The following is a 24,583-nucleotide window of genomic DNA, read 5'->3' as shown; positions in this document are numbered from 1 at the left end:
ATGAAGCTATAAATGTTTTCTCGAAGAGAAACTCTGGAGCAGATGGAGAACTGCAGAAACAGGATGTAGAGTAAAATAAACAAAACAGCTTCCTGTTTCGAAAACCTTCACGCACCGCTTAAACGCCCCCGTGCGGTGGGAGGCCAGTACTGAAGAATCTGGCTTTTCTCCTGCGGAGGTCCGCGACCCCTAGCGGTTCCCTGGAGGTACTGCATGGGGGTCGCGACAAATTTGGTTTGCAAACCTTCACCTTACAGCCACCTGCAGCTAATATTGTGCAAGCAGAAAGCATTATGTTTGTCATTAATCTCTTGCTACCTCATTTTGAACAAAACATAGAGATTATATGCTGTGAAAAGTTATTTTAAAATATCTTTTAGTAATTATTGTATTTTCTATTTATTTTACTTGTTTTATCAGGTATAAATAAATTAACAATAAAAAAAAAAAACATATTTTTTCTTTACATATTTTAGGCTTTTTATGGTGTAACAGGAACCATGAAATGAATCCTAACAGCTGTTAGGACCCCCAAACTGACTAATTTGTGTCTATTAGTCTTTTATAATGCGCCCCTTTCTTTTTTAGTTGAACGACTTTTATTTTGTAGGTTTTTATTTTGAAACGCCTTACCGGAAGTGTCATCCATCAAAAACAAAGGATGTAAACAAACGTCGCTATCGGCTTTAAACTGCTACATGAAATCGGTTTATCTGGGTGATATGAAGCCGTCTGAGGTAAGAACTGGCAGAGTTTTTATATTTTGACCGAAACTTGTTTTGAGACCGATTTTGAAGCTGCTAACAGCTGCTAACTGTTAGCTTCTGGGAGACAAAGCTGCTCTGCTTCATGCCATTGATTCCAACCTGGGATTTCTTACCTCTTTACATAAATATGAACATTTAATGGAAGTAAAGCAGGAAAACAGAGTCGATATCTGTGGAAGGAGAATTTTTATCATCATAATCTGGATTTGGATGCTTTTTCCCCCCTAAACGTCAGAAACATCCAATTAAAGCTGCATATTTACAAATATAATCCTCAGAAGCAGTCAGTCTGTATTTGTGGTGTGTGAAAGATAATTAGTGATCAGTCACAATATGTATAAAAAGACTATATTTCCTAAAGATGTTCATTTATTTAGATGAGATCAGATCAAAATTCCAGCCAAAGGGATTAAAGTCTCCATAACCTCCATCATCGCCATCAGATCAGGTTAAAATGCCTGTTAAATGTGTTCAGTAATGCTCCAGGAAATACTCCGATACTGATGCAGAAACACAACTTGGTGATCCTTTCTGAATTTTCTAAAAATATAGAAACTCAATCTATTTAAAGTGTTTACATCTAGTGTTGCACCGATACTGATATACCAGTATCAGGCGGGTTCCCGATCCAGCACTTACATGGTGGTATCGGTATCGAAGAATACCAACAAATAGGGCACTGATACCATTTTGAGAACCAAAAATTTAGTCAACTATTTTCACCCATTCCAGGTAGGCAATAAAAAGTTCCACTGGATTCACTTTGTATTAGTCTTTTTCCTGCTTCATAAAGGTAGGCAGCAGCTTGACGAAGCCATGATGGCGATTATTTTACATCAAAGTAGAATGCAGTTCTTCATATACACACACTAGGGGTGTAAATAATAATCGTATAATTGTATCGATGCATCGACATGTCTGTGTCAGATGAACGACAGCTACAATTTAACAAGCTCCTCATTTAATGATGTTTAGCTGACAATTGTTTTACATCAATAATTGTTCACATGTTTTGAATTGTGTAAATAAAGTTTTGTTAAAGGAAATGAAAAAAAACAAAACACACAGTAGTTGCTTTTGATTATGAGGGAGGAGGGGTGGCCATCAAGCAACCTACCGGCACTTGTTTTAATATCAGAGTGTAATGAAATGATGGCATTCTGAGATATGGAAGCTCTAGAAGAGCATTGGTGGAAAAATTTGTGAAATATCATCTAACCAACGCTCTGATGGGTTCATAGATACCTCTTAACGTTGTGATGTAAAATTGTGTGTCGTCTGCATAGTTATGGTAACTGATCTTGTTTGCTATTATCTGAGCTAAGCGGATATTGAATAGCAGGGGCACCAGAGTGGAGCCTTGAGGAACACCGCATGTGATTTTTCTGGTTTCTGATTTAAATCTTCATTCAGTTCAGTCCAGTTCTGTACCAGAAAGGCTGACCCAGTTTTCCAGACGCTCTAATAAAATCTGTAAGAGAGACAGACGTAATTACTGAAAGGCAGGATCAACTGGATCATCTACAGGGGTTGACATTAAGGATTTTTACCACTTGCCTTTTGGGCAAGTGACTTTCACATTTCATTTGCCCAGAAACAATTTTTACTTGCCCAGTATAATGTTTGATAAATATAGTTCCTAATATTCGTTTTTGTATATATATCAATGAAACATGTTTGTTTTTGAAATGTTTTTTGTAATTCAGTATTTTTTAAGTTTCCAGGTTCCTGGTGTGTATCTGCATGCGTCAGATAATGAACTCAAGCCTACATTACCGTGTTAACATGCTTTTCAATCCTTCCTGCACATTCTTTTCAAACTAAACTTTGCTTTAAACTATTGAGTGCTTGGAAAATGTTTAGTGAATGGATGAGGATGGTTGGTGGGTAAAGAGGATCTCCGATGCTAAGTGTGTGGAGGGTAAAATAGGTGGTGGGTGTGTTACTGTGCTTACATTTTTTTGCCTTGTTGTTTTTTAGCCTGCCAAGTCGAAAAAATGTGTCTGATTCGCTCCAATTCCCGGACAAAAATCACGCCATCTGGCGAAAAATCATGCGGCTTTTTCAAATCATGCGAGAATGTGTACAAAACAACAAAAATCGCTCCGACAACGCTTTTGGGTCGTTTTCTTCGAATGTAGGTGATGTTTGAGTGATTATGCGAATAAAATGATTCAGAAACACGAGTACAATAGCGCTTTCTAGCTTGTTTGTCGTTTTGGTAACTACATCAAAATTACCGCTAGGTGGACAAAAATCACGCCATCTGGCGGAAAATCACGCAGCTTTTTCAAATCATGCGGCAACGCTTCTGGGGCGTTTTCATCGAATGTCGGTGATTTTAAAGTAATTTTGAGTGATGGATTTTTTTTTTGCGATCATTGCACTTGTTTGTTTTTGCCTCATTGTCAGACTTTGCTCAAACCTGCAGACTCTGTGGCTCCTTTAGTCTTTATTACTGACTGATCAACTGGATGATGGTTTATTTCAGACCAAAGACTAAACTAATAGTTTTAAATCGGCGGGCAAATGCAATAAAATTTGAACTCTCCCAACAATGAAAACTACTTGCCCCGGGAGATCGGGTGATCGTCAACATCGAGCCCTGATCTATAGATGAAGAACAGAAAGTCAACAAGTAATGAAATGATGACACTCTGAGCTATGGAAGGTCAAGAAGAGCATTGGTGGAAAAAATAGTAATTTCCAAAAAATCTAAATTTTATAACAAATAAATTTGGTAAATAAATAAAATCTAGGAATCGACCAGTCCTAGTTTCCAGCAGAAGAACCACCCTAAACTTACAGACAGATATGATGGATCCTTAGATCTAAGCAGATCAATGGTTTAGAATGGCCTAGTCAAAGTCCAGACCAAGTTTCAACTGAGAAACTGCAGCAAGACTTACTTAATTCAGGTTTAAACCTAAGATGAGTCATCAGTTTATACGCTTTAAATGAACCGAGGAAGCTTTAACATTGTGGATGTTTGGGGCTTGCTGCTCTCTGGCTTTCCCTGTTTTATAGCTTACTTTCTTATTCAGTCTGCAGCAGGGTAATCTGAAATCAGGGTTTTAACCTCTGATGGCTGCGGTCTCAAATTGTGGCGGTATCGCTGCTGAAGTGGGGCTAATTTGTCCTGGTGCAGGCGAGCTGATCGTTCACCTGTTTTAATCTGCTTCCATTCATCGCCCCCCCCTCATCCTCTTCCCCACCAGCTGACAGATGTGCGGACACATCAGGGACACCGTGACTAATCAGCGGGGATCCTCCTTCTCCAATCACGCTGGATCAACCGACAGTTTGTCGCCATAGCAACCGTAGCTCAAGATGTCACGCTTTTTGTTGCAGGTGGAAACACAGAAATGATTGCCTCGGCGCTGTGAAAGGCAGAGGGGGAAGACGGCGGTCAAGGTTCGCTGGCAGATGGAGAATGGAGACCTGGGTCACATGGTGCGTGTCTTGATTTGATGACCTAAACCCATCACATACAGCTGATATGATTCAGAATAAAGGCCAGAGGATCAGATTAATTACACTGTTGTGACCAAGTTTTTTTTTCCTGTATAATTTTAATTCTGAATAATTAAAAACCAAATAAAGTTGGTGCTATGAGTTGAGTTATAAAGTTGCAAATATGTTGCTGCTCTGCACTGAGCTGCGTTCAGGTGTGTTCCCCTGACTTAAGACATGATGTACAAACAAAGTCTGGGGGTGTTTTTAATAGCTACTGTTTTGCAATCAAGGCGATGCATTATCAGTATGATTTTATATTATATTCAATTCCCATCCAGGTTGGATGTCATATTAATGTTGTGAATAACGGTTATATTCAATTCCCAGCCAGCTGGGAATTTATAATTTTCTGATACTTTAAGATGTTTATTGCCCTCCTCAGTAGGAGTGGTAAATATTTTATTTAATCAGATATGATTTGGGCTGTTATATATTGTGTATGAACACACTATGGAAAGTGGACCCTATGTCCTCCGGCAGTCTAAGCCTATAACAGCATAGCTATAGAGATAGCTCAGGATATGTTATTATATTTTGGAGAAACCAGACAACAACACAAACATATGGGAAAGCAGAGGAGAGCCGGTTGCTCTGGGCAAGATTCAGCTGTACAGTTGTACCTGAAGAACAAAGGACAAACTTTTGAAGACCAAAGTGTTACGATTTTGGGCAAAGATGACAGATGGTTTGAAAGAGGAGAAGCGGAAGCCATCACTGAATAGAGGGGGAGGATTGGGATTTCAGCTTCCAAGCATTTACAATAGATTCATGGAGCTCATCCCCAAGAAATGACATAAGCACTCCCATTATGGCTCCACAGACCAATCGCATAATCCATGCACAATAAAAGGCTCCAACAATCCAGAGGAATAATTTAGATTTGCATCTGACTTAGAATGTGATGGTTGGTTCCACAGGAGATTTTGAATTAAGGCACTGTTAAGTGTCTTGAGGTGGTATGTATTGTTAATTGTTGCAATATAAACAGTATTAAACTAAAATTCTGCTTCATGTTCTTCTTTAGAAGCTCTAAGAGCTCATTAATAACCTGCAGCTTGACAGCAAAATCCTCTGTTGGAAAAATATGAAACAATATCTTTGATGTATTGTGGAGCTGGATTATCAGGGGTTTGTATGTTATATATTCATGTAATGATTTAAAGGAACAACAATGAAGGGAAGCTAAAATAGGAGAAATGCAATCTCTCTTTTTGATTTGATTCAGGACTCTGGCTGCAGCGTTTTGGATTAGCGAAAGACTTCCTGATAATAAAGAATAACAGCAGCCCCGCTTTGAAATAAATGGTTGGTTAGGACCCCTGATCTAATCAAGCTTACTAAAATGTAACTTCCTGTTTATAGATAATATTTCTTAAAATCCTATAACATCTATCAAAGTGAAATATATTTAAAGATGACTTTACTTTTCAAAGCTAATTTTAAACCCCTCAGAAAGTATCATAGATGCACAGTGTGATGGAAAGATTGTTTGCAACATTTGATTGTTATGCACATAGATTTGTAGCTATAACTATAAGTTATCGTTATAAATGATCTGTTAATGGTAATGCTACGTTCAGCCTGCAAGCGCTGGAAATAAGCCTTTTTGATGCTTGTTCACATTAAGATCAGACACGTGTCAAGAGCATTTTTGACGCTCCTGTCTTGCATCTAATAAAGTGTGTCCAGATGCATCTGCTGCTCCTGTGTTAAATGGCAGAGCGGCTTTGCTATATTAGCAGTGATCAGAGGGTAAAAAGTAGTTTTAATATGTTTTTAAGTGAGAAAGTCCTGAAAATTTTATCTTTGCAGTCAGTTCATCAAGATTACGGTCCTGCCTTTAAATATTATTTCCCTGTCGAAGCCCCTCAGACCCCAGTACACCGCTGGAAATCCCCTTCAGTGGCAGCCTCTGGCTCGGTCGCCTTTTCCCGATTTTCTGCTACTGTTCGTGGCGGCTGAACGGCGTTTTTCATATACGTGATCCAAACTGCAGGCACCAGAATAATAAAAGCAAACATATTTTACCAGCAAGTTTCCAAATTTTAAGTTAATTTAATCATTATTAAACTGTTTCAGAGGAGTGATCATAGCGCTCTGCATCAGCAGTGCTGTGTCTGTCTCCCTGCCAGCTCCCAAATCAGCTTCTCTTATTAGTTGATGTCGACGTCGAGCAGCAAAAATTAAATTTTTCCAACTCCAGCAGCTGCTGCTTTCGAACCGCGTCACACAGGTCAAATACTCAGAAGGTCATGAGGCGCTGCTTCTGCTGCTCAAAGCGTGCAGCAGGAACTTTTGCTGCGCCTCGATGCGTGTCAACCATTGACTTTGCATTAAAACTGGCTGCTACTGCTGCCTCTAGCTCGTGCAGTCTGAACGTAGCATTAGGCTTTTTACATTTTGCTGATATGTAGTAAATGTAGGCCCAGAACCAAGCTATTAATCTAGAATATAAAACTGATCAAAAGCAAATCTGGCTGCTGTAGTTCAGTAGTTCCTGCTGCTCTTATAAGGGAGGAAAGATGTACAAACCTTTACCAAACTAAATACCTGGGCTAAGTTTTTATTGATCAATAGAGCCAAAATGATGTTGTGACTTTTTCCATGTCTTTTATATCCAGATGGGAGAGCCAGTAAGTCTGAACGTGGGTGGCTGTGTTTACAGCACTTCTCTGTCAACATTGAAGCGTTACCCAGACTCAATGCTGGGTGCCATGTTCAGAGGAGACCTCCCCACAGTCAAAGACTCCCACGGAAACTACTTCATTGACCGGGACGGCCCACTGTTTCGGTAAGAGTTACATTTATTGAACCAAATTGTTTGTCTCAAAAGAAGTTTTGTCTAAAACTTGTCTAAAAGTATATCTTTTTTTTTTTTTTTTTTGAACGTTTAGAAATTACAAACAGGTTAGATTTTTAATCCCAAGGTTCAGATCTACTTAAGAACATATAAAACAGAGAATTTCATAGCTACTACAAAGCTGATCAACTAACCAGGTTCATATGGTTTTCTATCTTCAAAATCAGCAGAATTGTTCTTGTAGCAAATGGTTTTCACTGTGCAGTATGCTAATCATCAGAACTTGCATAATACTGGGAGGAGGATAAATAAATGCCGTACTTGAACCCTTACCTAGTTAAGAGACCCTCATCCTCAAACAACAGTTTTTTTTTTACTCAGACCAGTTAAAGTTTTAGTGGCCAGAAGGCCCCAAGGCCATTGTTTTAGAATAAATCTAGCTACAGGCAACCTTTGAAGACCTCCTAATAATTTCCGTACACCAAGTCTATATTCTAACATCAACAAACTAAAAGGTAACTTCAATTAATCCAGTGTCCTACATTTAACTAGAATTTTATTTTTCTTTAATTAGTATACATTTGGCAGGGAATTACTACAAGCAAAATCAAGCCCATGTAAAAGTAAAAAATTAAGTTTAATTAAACTTCCAGAATGTTCACAATTTGGACTAAGAGAGACTGGTGGTTTGAAAGGGGTTTGAAGTAAGCCTTTTATGTTAAGAGATAAAAACTAACCTTAAACAGAGGGGGTGGACTCAGGTTTCAGCTCTCAAGAACCGACAACACCGCAATAGAGTTGTAGGTTTTTCCCGCTATCATGTCAACCTCTATACCTATACCAGCAATCAAAACAACTGTCCTGCTCAGCCAAGCCAACAATGACCCGAACGACTCAATTTTCAGAGTTAGGGGCTAATATTGGGTATTGCAGGCCTCAACGACTCCCCATTACTAAGAGGTGGACCTGTTCTTCCGGGTTGCATATTTTCTAAACAAAACAACGCTTTGTTGGGCTACTGTATAAAACCTCGAACTCAACGCTATTTCTGACATTTGAATTGAAAAAGCTTCCTAGATGGGACGTGAAACGTCATCAAACTTGTAAAAAAAGTCCAGTGAATTGTTTTTTAACGTTATTTGGAATGACTATGAAGCTTCATGGTGCGGAGCTTTTGTATGTTGATATTGGTGGCCTGAATTTCTCCCTTTGGCCAACATATTACCCCAGTAAGGTATCTGATTACTGGGAAGGTATTGCTCGCGCTGAGCTTGTTCTTGCCACATAGCTGACATTTAACTTGCCTTACTCGTTGAAAGTACTTAGCTGTTGCTGCTTCCCTTGTGGCCTCTTCATTGCAGTCATTTGCCTGTGGTATTCCAATGTACTTGTAGCTCTCCTATAGGGCTGCAACAACGAATCGATAAAATCGATAAAAATCGACTTTTAAAAGCGATGGCAACGAATTTAATCATCGATTAGTTGTGTCGCGCGATTAATGCGTCATCCGCCGCCGCCGTCATCCGGGGGAAGAAAAAAAAATATGGCGGAGCGAGTCAGCGCCGCAGTTGCAGTGTTGCCAACTCAGCGACTTTTCAGACCCCTCCAGCGACTATTTTTCAAAAAAGCGACTAGCGACAAATCTGCCGACTTTTTACGGTGTCACTGGCGGCTTTTGCCTGCCGTGGGGCGCCTCCCCCATCCCAACGCCTTTCTCCCTCTCCCACAGGAATCCCTCTCAGCGCGGCAGTCAGAGCCGCAGGATTTTAGTGAGGAGTTTACCCTCAGCGTCCAGACTGCAAATGAAGCGCGCATGCGCCGGGATTGACGGCGCAAATTGATCACAATAATTAAAATAGCCTGCGCTTTGTAAAGTGAAAAAAGTCGTAACATGCAACTTTTTTCAAAAGAAATTAACATGGCACGGAAGCACCACTGTTATGACGCAGCACCTGAAAAGAAAACACTTTGGAGCCTTCGATGGCAGTGAAGAGAGCTGATCAGCAGGATGAGTAACCATGTTTGTTTGGTTTTAAAGTGGGGAAACGTTACGTTAGTTTCTCAGGTAGCTCATCTGATGCTTTCCTTACCTTGTTAGTAGGTTACAGACAGGGATAAGGTTGGCTACTTATTTTACTTTTAATTTCATTTACATTTGTTTAAGCAGCGTTTATATTTTCTTTATAAATAAATTAACTTGCAAATTATGAGGGCAAGGCTTTTAAAGTTTAAATCTTCTGGCAAAGATAAAGAAAAGAAGATCCTGCAATTTATGGAAGTAAAGCAGAATAAAATCCAGCAAGATCAGTAATATGTCAATTAATTATCTGCCACATTCCCATGTAAATATCTGTCTTTGGAGGATGTGTTTTTTACCACCCCTAGTTCTCTCATTTTTATTCCAAATACAATTTATAATTTGAATCACAGGGCTATTTTTATCTCTATGGTTCAGTATTTTCTCAAGCAGCAACTTTAACTGCTATACTTTCCTGTCTTAAAAGGCAGAACTCTTCTAGTCTAAAAAAAAACTCATTTGTTGAAATGGGGGGACCTATTGTTGAACCCCTTAGGGGCTTTAAAAAACAAAAATGCCTGTCTCTTTTTGCGCTTTATGAACCAAAGTAGCCTATATTTTGTGGATGTACAGCTACATTTCTCATGTAAGTTTGCGTAGTTTTTACACAAACATTTATTTTTCATATTGCACCAGTACAGTTAATGAGCAACCTGTACTTGTGTGCTTGTTTGTTCTGTCTAAAATGTTTATTTTGGAATAAAGAGGTTAATATAAAAATTTTTTTTTTGTCCGATTCATCGATTAATCGAAAAAATAATCGGCCGATTCATCGATTTTTAAAATAATCGTTAGTTGCAGCCCTACTCTCCTACATCTATTCTAATCCATTCTATCCATTCTCCCATCTGGGGGTGCATTCCCCTCAGTGTGGATAACTTTGCCCCATTTGTCACCATCTGGCAGCATTTCTCCAGCCAGAATGACATTCCAGTGTCCCTACTGTAGATCCCACTGGTGTGGATCAGTCAGTCAATGTCTCGCTCACTCTTAGCGAGACATTGACATAGCATACTCTCTCTTAGCATACTCTTAGCTAAGAGTTTACCACCCCAGTAGGGTTGGTTATATGTTGTTTATAAACCCACGCCCTGCTAGCTGTGTGTTAGAACAACAAATAAAAGTGTGAACCGAGCTTAAACAAGGGTCAAAAAGATAATTCTGCTCATATATGGAATAAATTCACCATCAAAATATACAAGTTTTTAACAAAAATCAGTCAGCTCCAAGCCAAACATATTTCAGATAACAACTCTTGACTGAAATCAAGTTAAACTCAACTTAACTAAACTACTATGTACAAAGCAAAAGGAAAGACATGGTTAAAAACCATAACCAATGACAGGATGCAATGATATCAATGTTTAATGTGGATTTTGTGTTTCTGAATCAAGGTTTATGTTGAGGTCAATTTTTTGAGTGGAACGTTTATCCAACCAGTTTACTATGAAAATCTATGAGGTGAATAAAACGTTTTTAGACAAATAATGTTTCATTAAATAATTTGCTTAATTAGGACCCAATAACGTTTAGTTTATTGATTCTTAGTCTTCTTTGAGTGAGCTGACATGAGAATTCCCATTAAATTACTTTTGGTCATAATTTTGTAATCAAAATATATTGAGCATATTAGAAAACACATGAACGTTACCACTATGTCAGTGTTTAAACCCTTAGTGAAATAAAGCTTGTTTTAGCTTAAAGAAAAACCCAACTCAAACATGTAAGCGTGGTGTACCATGCGGTTCATCTTCGTAGCTTTGTCTTTATTTCACAGTAAATACATTAAATTATCAAAAATCATCAAAATACATACTGTTTACTGGAGAAGCTGTCCCCAACAGTACCAGACCTGCAGACTTCTGTGAATCAATTTGGAAGGCTTGAGTTTTCCTCTAGCACTTAGAAGCAGGTCACACACATCAAAGGTTCCTTTGTTCCAGCTAGGTAAACATCAGGGAAAGAGCTCCCTTAGGAGGCTCCTAACGCCACTCTCCATCTGTAAGTTTTGAAACTCTGAAAGAAATGTTGCAAAAGGTCTGTTTTGCAGCTAGTTGGTTCTGACATGTCAACCATTACTGCTTAGCCTTGGTCTTTCTGGAGATCTGAAACTTGAGACTGGGCCTTCCATGCTGGCTTCCTCTTCCGATGTGAACCCCCGGGCAGCTTCACGGAAGAGACGGAAATCCTGTGTGGTGTAGTGTTAAGGGCAGGTTATACTCCCGCAGCAGTGTGTCTCAGTCAACTTATCCCAGATATTTTCGATTTATGCCCAATATTGAAGCATGGTCTGCACTATGTTATTCCTTACAACGCAAGAGGGACTTTAACGAACTAGCTGTGGGTCTAGATACGGCCGAGGCGTATAAAGAATAACGGCAGCACATTAGATGAGTGTGTGGAGTAAGTCTGATTGAACTTTAATAGTTAGAAGGGTAGTAACCTCACTATAGGGCAGCCAGGAGAGGTGAAGGACAGATGGCCTCGGTTCCTAAAGGTCACTGTAGCCTGCAGGCACCAGCCTCTCCTACTGATTAGCCATACACCAAACAACGTCAGGCTGACACTGAATTGCAGGAGTAGCAGTCTGCAGACCAAATAAGCATCAGTGGAAATACTGACCATAAAGAAACTAGACCAACTGTTGGATCCATAAAGAAACTGGTTCAACTATTGCAGCCCTACTATAGGAATTGCACGAACTGTACGATCCAATTAAAAACTTTACCAACTTGAGCACAAATAAACGAAATTAACCAACTGCTGGCTCCATAAAGACACTGGACCAACTGTTGGAGCCCAAATAAAGACACTGGACCAACTGTTGGAGCCCAAATAAAGACACTGGACCAACTGTTGGAGCCCAAATAAAGACACTGGACCAAATGTTGGAGCCCAACTATAGGAACTGGACCAAGTGTTGGATCCATAAAAAAACTGGACCAACTGTTGGTTCCATAAAGGAAGGAACTTGACTAACTGTTGGAGCCCAAATAAAGACACTGGACCAACTGTTGGAGCCCAAATAAAGACACTGGACCAAATGTTGGAGCCCAACTATAGGGACTGGACCAAGTATTGGATCCATAAAAAAACTGGACCAACTGTTGGTTCCATAAAGGAAGGAACTTGACCAACTGTTGGAGCCCAACTATTGAAACTGGACCAAGGCCATTTCTCAATTCACAAGAACACGAGGCCGTACTCGCGTTCTCGTTAAGTCCGGTCTTGGCAAGAACACAGGAAAGTCTGGACTTGGTGAGAACTCGAGCACGCAGGATAAATCTGGGTCAATTGGAACAGAAGCGTACTCATGACGTCACCTCACGCTCAGCTCGTCTAGAGCTGCATTTCACCTCCTGTTATTAATAGTCTCTTGATAATAATAAATCATGACTTTTTACATTTAGTGGGGGAATAATAATGAACACAGTCAGATAAACACAAATCAAATGAACGTTTTGCCAAAAAAAACAAAAAAAAAATCGCCATCAGAGCCAGCTGTCCTTCACACACGGCTATGCAGAGAAAGGGCTGCTGCAGACGGGCTGCAGTTAGCCCTGGCTGCCGCTAGCTTTGGAACTCCGCTGGTTGCCACGGTCCTCTCAATTTCGGAAATCTTTTTTCTTTATTACGCATTAAATCTGTAAATGGGCCATACAGTGACGCTTTAAAGTATTATATTCTCGCCTCAAATGATCTTAAAACGTACTTTTATTAAACAAAAGCAAAAGAAAAGAGAACTTTTAACTTTCAATGAAGCACTACATTGAAAGCTGCTGCTGCTGCAGTGCATGCTGGGACAGCTTTCAATCTTAAAGAACGGACAAGTCTGCTCTGATGCATACTGGGTAAAGAGGGCGGGGCGAGAACAACATCCGGGGATTTGGTGCCTTCTCGGTCTTGCGTTCTCTGCAATTGGAACAGTGGTCGGGCTGATGACGTATCACAAGTACACGAGCACACAAGAACGCACAAGAACACATTGAGAAACGGCCCAAGTGTTGGATCCATAAAGAAACTGGACCAATTCATGCCAAATAAATGAAATGGACCAACTGTTGGATCCAAAAAGACGCTGGATCAACCGTTAGAGCCCAAATAAAGAAACTGGACCTACTGTTGCAGTCCAACTATAGGAACTGGACCAAGTGTTGAATCCACATAAAACTGGACCAACTGTTGGATCCAGAATAAAGAAACTGGACCAACTCATGGCAAATAAATGAAATGGACCAACTGCTGGATCCAAAAAGACACTGGATCAACCATTGGAGCCCAAATAAAGAAACTGGACCTACTGTTGCAGTCCAACTATAGGAACTGGACCAAGTGTTGAATCCACATAAAACTGGACCAACTGTTGGATGCAGAATAAAGAAACTGGACCAACTCATGGCAAATAAATGAAATGGACCAACTGTTGGATCCAAAAAGACACTGGATCAACCGTTAGAGCCCAAATAAAGAAACTGGACCTACTGTTGCAGTCCAACTATAGGAACTGGACCAAGTGTTGAATCCACATAAAACTGGACCAACTGTTGGATCCAGAATAAAGAAACTGGACCAACTCATGGCAAATAAATGAAATGGACCAACTGTTGGATCCAAAAAGACACTGGATCAACCGTTAGAGCCCAAATAAAGAAACTGGACCTACTGTTGCAGCCCAACTATAGGGACTGGACCAAGTGTTGAATCCACATAAAAACTGGACCAACTGTTGGATCCAGAATAAAGAAACTGGACCAGCTCATGGCAAATAAATGAAATGGACCAACTGTTGGATCCAAAAAGACACTGGATCAACCGTTAGAGCCCAAATAAAGAAACTGGACCTACTGTTGCAGCCCAACTATAGGGACTGGACCAAGTGTTGAATCCACATAAAAACTGGACCAACTGTTGGATCCAGAATAAAGAAACTGGACCAACTCATGGCAAATAAATGAAATGGACCAACTGTTGGATCCAAAAAGACACTGGATCAACCATTGGAGCCCAAATAAAGAAACTGGACCTACTGTTGCAGTCCAACTATAGGAACTGGACCAAGTGTTGAATCCACATAAAACTGGACCAACTGTTGGATGCAGAATAAAGAAACTGGACCAACTCATGGCAAATAAATAAAATGGACCAACTGTGGGATCCAAAAAGACACTGGATCAACCGTTAGAGCCCAAATAAAGAAACTGGACCTACTGTTGCAGCCCAACTATAGGGACTGGACCAAGTGTTGAATCCACATAAAAACTGGACCAACTGTTGGATCCAGAATAAAGAAACTGGACCAGCTCATGGCAAATAAATGAAATGGACCAACTGTTGGATCCAAAAAGACACTGGATCAACCGTTAGAGCCCAAATAAAGAAACTGGACCTACTGTTGCAGCCCAACTATAGGGACTGGACCAAGTGTTGAATCCACATAAAAACTGGACCAACTGTTGGATCCAGAATAAAGAAACTGGACCAGCTCATGGCAAATAAATGAAATGGACCAACTGTTGGATCCAAAAAGACACTGGATCAACCATTGGAGCCCAAATAAAGAAACTGGACCTACTGTTGCAGCCCAACTATAGGAAGTGGACCAAGTGTTGAATCCATAAAGACACTGAACCAACTCTTGGAGCCTAAATAACAAAACTGGTCAAACTGTTGAATCACAGATAAATAAACTGGGCCAACTGTTGGAGCCCAAATATAGGGACTGGACCAAGTACATGATACATATAAAAACTGGACCAACTGTTGGATCCAGAATAAAGAAACTGGACCAACTCATGCCAAATAAATGAAATGGACCAACTGTTGGATCCATAAAGACACTGGATCAACTGTTGGAGCCCAAATAAAGACACTGGACCAACTGTTGAATCACAGATAAATAAACTGGGCAAACTGTTGAAGCCCAAATATAGGGACTGGACCAAGTACAGGATCCATATAAAAACTGGACCCACTGTTGGAGCCCAAATAAAGAAATTGGACCAACTAATGGATAAAAGACCAAGCAAGTGGTATCCAGTGATGGACCTCAGACTACATGATTGATCAGATAAACCCATTTGATTCTATCAAACTTTTTATTTAAACAAACAAACCACCAGGTACGAAAATGAAAGATATCCCCAGAACTCTGGCATATTATAATTGTGTTCCTTTCCCCCCATCTATTGAAAACATTATGTTACATTCAGCCCAGAAGGGGAACTGATGGGGGAGATTTTCATTCCGTTTACACTCATTCTGAGTTTCAAACATTTATTTAGGTTTTGTAATGACTGGGCTTGTAGCTGACATTGTGTCACAGCCTCTTTTTCATTGGCTGTCGGCAACCCACATCTGTAGAGTCGCTTATCCGTTCACACTCAACCTCAGAAAATGCAAATGTGTTTGACTGTGGCTGAGGTCAGGTCGGTTCTCCTCACACACTTGCAAACTCAAGCTTTCACTCATTATAGCAGATTTCTGAGCAGACTGGTGGAGTAGTGCTGAAATGTTGCTGTGAATGAAGGTTTGTTTCTCTGCAATAGATGAAAATAAGGCATCCAGTTGGAGCGACGGAGATCCTACTGCTGGCTAAATGCAGAGTTCCCTCAGCCCCAAAGCCCTGTGTGTGTCTCATGTAGCAAAGCAGCTGTATTTAATTTGGTTCTTTTAGCCGCTTCAGTCCCATGATGTTTGTTCTGATGAACTGCAGCCACCAGTGGTTCCAATATAAAGTGGAGGGACTTGAATGGTGCCTCCCTACCGGATGGAAGTTCAAAGGAATCCAATCATTTCTTTTCATGCAGGCACCCATGTGTTCTGATCAATGACAGGAAATTATATCCAAACCCAGATGTATGTTGGGTCACAGACAGAAAAATTACAATTAACCCTGTCAAAAGATTTTTCTGCATCTAATAAGATGATTAAACTGGTTTTTATTTTGGATGTTCCAAATGTTTGATTGGATTAGTGAGTCTTTTTCTTTTTTCCTAGCGTGTGTGTATGCTGCTGTTTTGGGATAAAAGTTAGAACCATTTTCCCCATTGCACCATGAAAGTGTAGATTGTGTTCGTTCATTCAGGTCATAGTCATTCAAAAAAAGAACATTAAAAACAATCATCGGACTTTGTTTCTGTTAATATGTGGAAGTTATGTCCCCCTGAAGGCAGCTGCACCTCGGAACTTCCCTACCGGTTGCATCTTGCCTCTATGCCCAAGAATTACAGATAGTTTCCCTTTATCAGACCGGCTCCAAGATGTGCCCATATCCTTTGTACTTCTAAAGACACGAAGGCTGTCCTGATTAGATGACCTCCGTACACACAGTGACATCCACAATGTGGAGGAAGGCCTTCTGCTCTGTCTAATCTGACTAACAGAATAACAATGCACATGATGTATAAAGAATAAACCTAACATTTCCAAGTTTAAAGTTGTTCAAATGTTTGAAACTCTCATAATCAGTATGAGGGAAGACGGACCAAAATATGTGGTTTGAGAGGGGTGGGAAGGAAGCCATCTATGTTAAGAAAGAAAAACCAAGCTTAAAAAGAGGGGGTGGACTCAGATTTCAAAAACCTACAATGCAGCAATTGGGTTAATCCCTTTGTGCTATCATCACCTCCCCCAGCCCCTGTACAGGAAAGCAAGGGACCTCGCCTATTCAGCCTGGCCCACAATTCCCTTTAACGACCCCTCTTTGAGACACATTGACAGGTATGTAGCATTGCAGGCTAACAAAAGAAGCCCAACGACCCCCATTCCGAAGGGGTGGACCCTTTCATCCGTTTCAATTTGCATGTTTTCTAAACAAAAACAAGCTTTTAATGGGCTAATGTATACAACCTGGAACTCAACATTATTTCTGACATTTTGAATTGAAAAAGCTTCCTGGATGGGAAGAGAAACATCCTCAAACTTGGAAACAAAGTCCAGTAGATTGTTTTTAATTTTCTTTTTTCATAATATAGATGATGTTTTACCAAAGTAAGGACATTCTTCTGGCCCACCCTTCATTTTTACTAACAGTTTAGGGCTGGTTATACTCCCCCAGCAGTGTGTCAGTTAGCTTGCCAAAGGTATGACGCAGATGTTTCTGATTTATGCCCAATTTTGAAACGTGGTCTACGCTATGTAGATTGTGTTCGTTCATCCAGGTCATAGTCATTCCAAAAAAAGAACATTAAAAACAATCATCGGACTTTGTTTCTGTTAATATGTGGAAGTTATGTCCCCCTGAAGGCAGCTGCACCTCAGAACTTCCCTACCGGTTCTTTTCCTGGGAGCAAGTTGTTTACTACTCTTAACTCAAACTGGGTAAAGCCATATAAAAAAGGACTACAAAAACAGGAGTAAAAAAGTAACAGCGTTTATTCCAGATCAGGTCGTTACAGGACAGAGAAAATGCTTGGAGTTTGCACAGCTGTGGGCTCAAAAAAGAGTCCGGCAAAGTTGAGCAAAGATTGAGCCCCGAACAAGGTTACTTCTTCTTATAGCTCATGAGTCCATGTTTTGCATCAGGTGGAAGCTCAGCTGTCCGTATCAGAAACTGACACGCCATCCATGCCCTGACCTGTATGCATCTTGCCTCTATGCCCAAGAATTACAGATAGTTTCCCTTTATCAGACCGGCTCCAAGATGTGCCCATATCCTTTGTACTTCTAAAGACACGAAGGCTGTCCTGATTAGATGACCTCCGTACACACAGTGACATCCACAAAGTGAAGGAAGGCCTTCTGCTCTGTCTAATCTGACTAACAGAATAACAATGCACATGATGTATAAAGAATAAACCTAACATTTCCAAGTTTAAAGTTGTTCAAATGTTTGAAACTCTCAGAATCAGTATGAGGGAAGACGGACCAAAATATGTGGTTTGAGAGGGGTGGGAAGGAAGCCATCTATGTTAAGAAAGAAAAACCAAGCTTAAAAAGAGGGGGTGGACTCAGATTTCAAAAACCTACAATGCAGCAATTGGGTTAATCCCTTTGTGCTATCATCGCCTCCCCCAGCCCCTGTACAGGAAAGCAAGGGACCTCGCCTATTCAGCCTGGCCCACAATTCCCTTTAACGACCCCTCTTTGAGACACATTGACAGGTATGTAGCATTGCAGGCTAACAAAAGAAGCCCAACGACCCCCATTCCGAAGGGGTGGACCCTTTCATCCGTTTCAATTTGCATGTTTTCTAAACAAAAACAAGCTTTTATTGGGCTAATGTATACAACCTGGAACTCAACATTATTTCTGACATTTTGAATTGAAAAAGCTTCCTGGATGGGAAGAGAAACATCCTCAAACTTGGAAACAAAGTCCAGTAGATTGTTTTTAATTTTCTTTTTTCATAATATAGATGATGTTTTACCAAAGTAAGGACATTCTTCTGGCCCACCCTTCATTTTTACTAACAGTTTAGGGCTGGTTATACTCCCCCAGCAGTGTGTCAGTTAGCTTGCCAAAGGTATGACGCAGATGTTTCTGATTTATGCCCAATTTTGAAACGTGGTCTACGCTATGTAGATTGTGTTCGTTCATTCAGGTCATAGTCATTCCAAAAAAAGAACATTAAAAACAATCATCGGACTTTGTTTCTGTTAATATGTGGAAGTTATGTCCCCCTGAAGGCAGCTGCACCTCGGAACTTCCCTACCGGTTGCATCTTGCCTCTATGCCCAAGAATTACAGATAGTTTCCCTTTATCAGACCGGCTCCAAGATGTGCCCATATCCTTTGTACTTCTAAAGACACGAAGGCTGTCCTGATTAGATGACCTCCGTACACACAGTGACATCCACAATGTGAAGGAAGGCCTTCTGCTCTGTCTAATCTGACTAACAGAATAACAATGCACATGATGTATAAAGAATAAACCTAACATTTCCAAGTTTAAAGTTGTTCAAATGTTTGAAACTCTCAGAATCAGTATGAGGGAAGACGGACCAAAATATGTGGTTTGAGAGGGGTGGGAAGGAAGCCATCTATGTTAAGAAAGAAAAACCAAGCTTAAAAAGAGGGGGTGGACTCAGATTTCAAAAACCTACAATGCAGCAATTGGGTTAATCCCTTTGTGCTATCATCACCTCCCCCAGCCCCTGTACAGGAAAGCAAGGGACCTCGCCTATTCAGCCTGGCCCACAATTCCCTTTAACGACCCCTCTTTGAGACACATTGACAGGTATGTAGCATTGCAGGCTAACAAAAGAAGCCCAACGACCCCCATTCCGAAGGGGTGGACCCTTTCATCCGTTTCAATTTGCATGTTTTCTAAACAAAAACAAGCTTTTAATGGGCTAATGTATACAACCTGGAACTCAACATTATTTCTGACATTTTGAATTGAAAAAGCTTCCTGGATGGGAAGAGAAACATCCTCAAACTTGGAAACATATATGCATTAGCCATAGTGTTTTAACAAAAAAGACCAAGCTTTAACAAGGTGGACTCTGACCCTTCATCACATTTGGGTTAATCCCTTCAGTGTTCATTCTCAAAGATATGTTTGAAGCAAGCTTTAACGGGCTACATGCTATTCAACCGGCAACCAAAGTTCATTAACTGCTGATTTCTGTTGAAATTTGACAGTGTTCGTAGCATCCTTTACCAACAGGAGCCAGTTAATTCCGAAGTGGGTTCATTTTTTTGGCTTCTCAAACAAATGACAAGCTTTAATTATGGGCTACAAAGCAATGGCCACCTGGCCACTCCAAATTCATTTTGACTGATGAAGCTTTGGATGGAGTTATGACATCCACTTGGCAGGTAAGTCATCATTGTTTTTAAGCTGCCAATAAGAGATGTTTTAGACATTCTGACTTCAATTTAAACAGTGTTAGGCATGGTATTACTCCAGCATGTGTCACAGTTAGACTTTTGGCACAAAAGTAGGAGTATGCTGATATGCAATTTTGAAATGGTTTGCAGTTATCAAAGGTGTTAAAGCCAGATACGGAATTACGTTATTCGCAGAAAGCAGTATGTATATGAGATAATACGTTGAATGTGGTCATTCATTTGTCACAATATAGATTTCTTGCATGCAAATGGAGATGCTGAGATTTTACATGCTTGCAATTTTAAGCTATGTTCATTTGCATTTAATTTCATTTATTTTTATTATAGATTAATTATTGAGCATTTATTTTATCACCCCCTTTTTATTGATTTCATGATTTATTTATACTTATATATATATATATATATATATATCATTTATTTTATTAATTTAAAGTAAAAATCCTACTATTGGTCTTTTTTTATTATGATTAAAAAGCCTGAATTGATCCTTAAAATTTTTTCTTATCACAGCTTGATTTGGTCCATGAATTATCAGCCTGTTCGGTGTCTTGATGTATGTGTGCAGGTTTATGTAAACGTTTAAAAAAAGTTTTTGTGATGATCCCCTTTTATCATGCCATTTTATTAGACAATTTTTTTGCTTGTTAAGCAATAAGTGGATTTGGTTTATTAATGAATACAAATCAAACTGTACAGTGTTAATATATAATGGGCCCCGGGCCATTTTGTACTATAAAAATTGGGCCTCAAGGTCGAAAAGGTTAAGAACCCCTGCTACACGGTGTCTGGGATAGTGTCTGAGGTATGCCAGGCGTTGTGGACGGCACTACAGCGAGAGTTTCTGCCATTAGGTACCAAACAAGAAATATGGATAGTGGATGTAAAATTGGCCAATCAGAGGCCTCCTTTCTCTCCTCCCTGCGATAGCTACACTACCTGCGGTCACCTACAATTTTAGGGAGGTGCCTCAGAGTGTCTGCATAAGGGACACACCCACAGACGACCTGGTTTCTGAGCATAAACCAGGCTTTATGGTTAGAGACATGAATTGGTAATGGATTGGCTTAAGATTATTGTCAGAGTTAGGGTATAGAAAGGGTTAAAGTACCTTAAAAGCTTTAAATACAAAAAAGGTAGTGAAGCAAAGCTTCAATTGGGGGTTGAGTGAAGCAACTAAAAAAAACAAAAAAAAAACAAAAAACTAAAGCTTTTCTCCCCAGTAACTAACCCACGTTTTACAGGTTTCAGTGAATTCAGGCAGTTTAAACTGTTATGTTTCCAAACAGAAGCCTTTTCTCGCTCTACAACCAGCAGGACTTCAGCTTCCATCCTGTCTGACACAAGCCGTCAGACACAACTCTCAGCTCAGCAGTCTTTCCGCTGATCTCCTTCCTTTTTTTCCCTGCTGTTTCAGCTACATCCTCAACTTCCTGCGGACGTCTGAGCTCACGCTGCCGTGTGACTTCAAGGAGCTGGAGCTGCTGCGGAAAGAGGCAGACTTTTACCAGATTGAGCCCCTGATCCAGTGCCTGGGAGACCCCAAACCTCTGCTGCCGTACCCCACAGACACTTATGAGGAGGTGGTGGAGCTATCCAGCACCAGGAAGCTCTCAAAGTATTCCAACCCTGTCGCAGTCATAATCACCCAGCTCACCATCACTACCAAGGTCCTTTAACATCCTCTTCTTATTTTGTCTCGCCTCTGCAGGCTGCATGAACTAACCACTCCTTTTCTTACAATTTCAAAGACCTAGATGTTCTATAATGTTAAGGGTGGAGTCACAATTTTTAAAATCTTCAAATCTGTAAGAAATGTCTGTCTTAATTGAAGCTCCTTCAGTCTAGAACTCAAGGTTCTTTATAGGTCATATGAGTAACAGAGCAATCCGTGCATAACTAGTCATGGGTTGCTGGTGACCGACCTAGATCTACATTAGTAGAGTTTTAGTCACATGTTTCAGGGTCAGTCTAGATTGATTTTCTTCTCCAGGCTTTCTGGTCTATTGCTTTTTCCCCACCAATTTTCAGGCCATCACCTGATCATTTGGTTGGTTCTGTCAGATCAGTCTGTCTAAACTTACTCCCTCACTGGTTCCAAACCAGCGTTTTATGCAGATTCCCTGAATAGTTCGATAATTTGGACTTTACGAATAGAAATGAGGAACCCCTGTGTTTTTTTTTTCCTTCAGGTTCATGGGTTCCTGGAGTCCATCTCCAAAGGTTTCACCAAATGGAACAAACACATGATGGACACAAGAGATTACCAGGTTTCCTTCACGTTTGGGCCGTGTGACTACCAGCAGGAGGTCAGCTTGCGTGTCCACCTGCTGGAGTTCATCTCAAAAGCTGTACGTCTGTTTTAACACATCAGTCTGAATGAAAAACAGACGCTGAGCTTTGAACAGTCATCTGCTGACTGTCTATGCATTTCAGGGTTTCACCATAAGAAACACACGGGTTCTTCACATGAGCGAACGAGCCAACGAGAACACGGTGGAGCATCACTGGACGTTCTGCAGACGAGTTCATAAAGTCGACGACTGATAAACAGGAGGAACCTCAGAGGGTGGCTGCGTCTGCAGACACGGGCGGATGTTACAGGATCATCAGCTGATACTGAACACCAGGGACATAAAGGACAGATTTTATTTATTCATACACGTCTTTGGTTCTGTGTAATGCAAGGGGTGGAAATGTAAACTCCTTTCACTAAACAACATGTACTAACCTATAAACATGTTACAAGCTACAACTCTTCATAATACTTGCCTTAGGTTTTTTAAAAAGTGCATCAGTTTCGTCTTTTTATTAAAAAAATCTCACGATCATCTGTTATTAATCCACACATGTTCTGACACTAACCGGTTCTGGTGTCTGAATTCTGCTGATGGCTATGGGTCACTTTAACATTTCTAAGCTGTTTACAAATCTGTTAATAGCTACATATTTTTACAAATTTGAAGATAAATGGTGGAAAATATCCTTTTTTTGTTAACTTAATGACACGTTTTCCCAACAGGATTTTAGATAATTTTATCAAAAGTCAGGCCATCTGAATTTAATGAAATTAGACAACCTTGGGAAAACCCAGATAACTCCAAAGAACTCCTCATATTACTTATACTCATATTACTTACCCACCAGAGCATGTGAGCGGAGCGGAAGAAATATGGTGGAGCGCTGAGCGGTTTTCAATTCAAAGGCCCGAGTGAGAATTTCGCTTCGATCCAGTACATTCCGATGCGAGGTGTTAGGTTCATAGCTGGGAAACAGTGCGATAATTTAACAGCCAGTTAAATAAGACAATACACATCATGTATCGGTGACATCGTTATATCAAACGCCGTGTGTCCCAGGGCCCTGGCATAATTACATGAAGGAAAAATGTCAGAAAATGCCTTCTCCTGAAAATTTGAGCAACCGTTGAGCGATTTCACCGGAGCAACAGGAAAATTAAGGTTAGCGCGGAGCCGATTTTGAGTGGAGCGTCCTGTCGCAACTTTGAGCGGTGGAGCGAATGAGCGATCATCCTCCTGAACAGGGAGCGAGAATTGCGTAACGCTCCACTCCGTTCACATGCTGTTTCCCACTGGCCGAAAAACCTGTTTAAACCTGGAAACTAGGGCTGAAAGAATTAATTGTGATCAATCGATTATAAATCGTCAACTAATTTAGTAACCAATTAATCGTTAAATGGAGTATAGAGACTGTAAAACATGCCTTGAGCTAACAGAGCAACCCACTTAAAGCAGTAATTAAACCAAGATTGTCAAAAAAAAGTCAAACAGTTTGCTTTTAAGGTAAAAAAACAGACAGATTAATCGATTAACAAAGTAATCGTTAGTTGCAGCCCTACCAGGAACAATCGGGTTTTAGTGGCAGTGGGAACAGCTCACTGATCCGTATCTACGGTCTCTGATTGGCATGCTGTGGGAACACCAGAGCTGGGTTGACCTCCTAAATTACATGTCCTTACTGAGCGCAATGTATGGATGTCAAAAAACCGTGACAGTTGCTTCTAGTCTAACAACCCGAAACAACTCTGTTTACATTCGATAAACATGGAGCGGCTCTGGTGAGAGGGATTGGGATGGATAAAAGAGCGAAACAATAATGAATACTGACTACGCTCTTGCTCCCGCCCATTTTGCTCTCCATTATTTACTTCCCTGATTTCGATCGAACTGTCGACATCATCAACGCTCACTCACCCAGCCTGATGCCCTCAGACATCAGATACGTATCGGTAGGGGACAGTGGTCAAGAGCTGCCAGCAGGGGGTCTGACTGGGCTTTTTGGTCAAATGGGTAAAGAGCCAAAAGCCGATTGTTAGCGGGTCAACCCAGTTTTGAAAAACACAGGTTTTCAGTGGGAAAGTGGCTTTCATATAGTCAAACTGTCACAGTAATTTACAGAAAATATGGAGGTTAGAAAAAGAATTCATTATATCATCAGTTGGTAACAATTTGTAAAAAAATTTAGGTGTTTATAACTAAAACAGTAAAAGTACATCATGGTAAAGGGACTAAACTAAAGCAAAGCTACGACTGTGCAAACCAAACTAGTCACTAAAGCTACTGATTAACTTTAGGTTAGCTGTCGACTTCTCCATAGAGAGTTTGGTGC

At 40.4% G+C, this 24,583-nt stretch overlaps 1 protein-coding gene across 1 annotated transcript; it reads left to right on the top strand.

Annotated features, from left to right (window-relative positions):
* Nucleotides 1–590: 590 nt before the first annotated feature.
* kctd6a (potassium channel tetramerization domain containing 6a) lies at nt 591–22,677 on the top strand. Its single transcript, XM_038295854.1, has 6 exons — nt 591–737; nt 4,119–4,220; nt 6,905–7,074; nt 21,372–21,624; nt 22,147–22,305; nt 22,391–22,677. Exons 2-6 carry the CDS (start codon nt 4,194–4,196, stop codon nt 22,499–22,501), a joined length of 720 nt encoding a protein of 239 aa, XP_038151782.1. The 5' UTR covers nt 591–737; nt 4,119–4,193; the 3' UTR covers nt 22,502–22,677.
* Nucleotides 22,678–24,583: the final 1,906 nt, after the last annotated feature.

The sequence above is a fragment of the Cyprinodon tularosa genome, unplaced genomic scaffold, assembly GCF_016077235.1.
Source record: "Cyprinodon tularosa strain WSP-4 unplaced genomic scaffold, ASM1607723v1 ctg361, whole genome shotgun sequence".
Taxonomy (NCBI): Eukaryota; Metazoa; Chordata; class Actinopteri; order Cyprinodontiformes; family Cyprinodontidae; genus Cyprinodon; species Cyprinodon tularosa.
The sequence above is the reverse complement of the archived record's forward strand: the minus strand, read 5'-3'. Positions and strand labels throughout refer to the sequence as shown.

What these genes read in the sequence shown, in the direction of transcription:
- kctd6a (XM_038295854.1), top strand. Translation starts at nt 4,194, where the DNA reads ATGGAGAATGGAGACCTGGGTCACATG. An exon ending in CGGGACGGCCCACTGTTTCG is followed by an intron (nt 7,075 to 21,371) that starts GTAAGAGTTACA and finishes CTGCTGTTTCAG; the next exon opens with CTACATCCTCAACTTCCTGC. An exon ending in AGCTCACCATCACTACCAAG is followed by an intron (nt 21,625 to 22,146) that starts GTCCTTTAACAT and finishes TTTTTCCTTCAG; the next exon opens with GTTCATGGGTTCCTGGAGTC.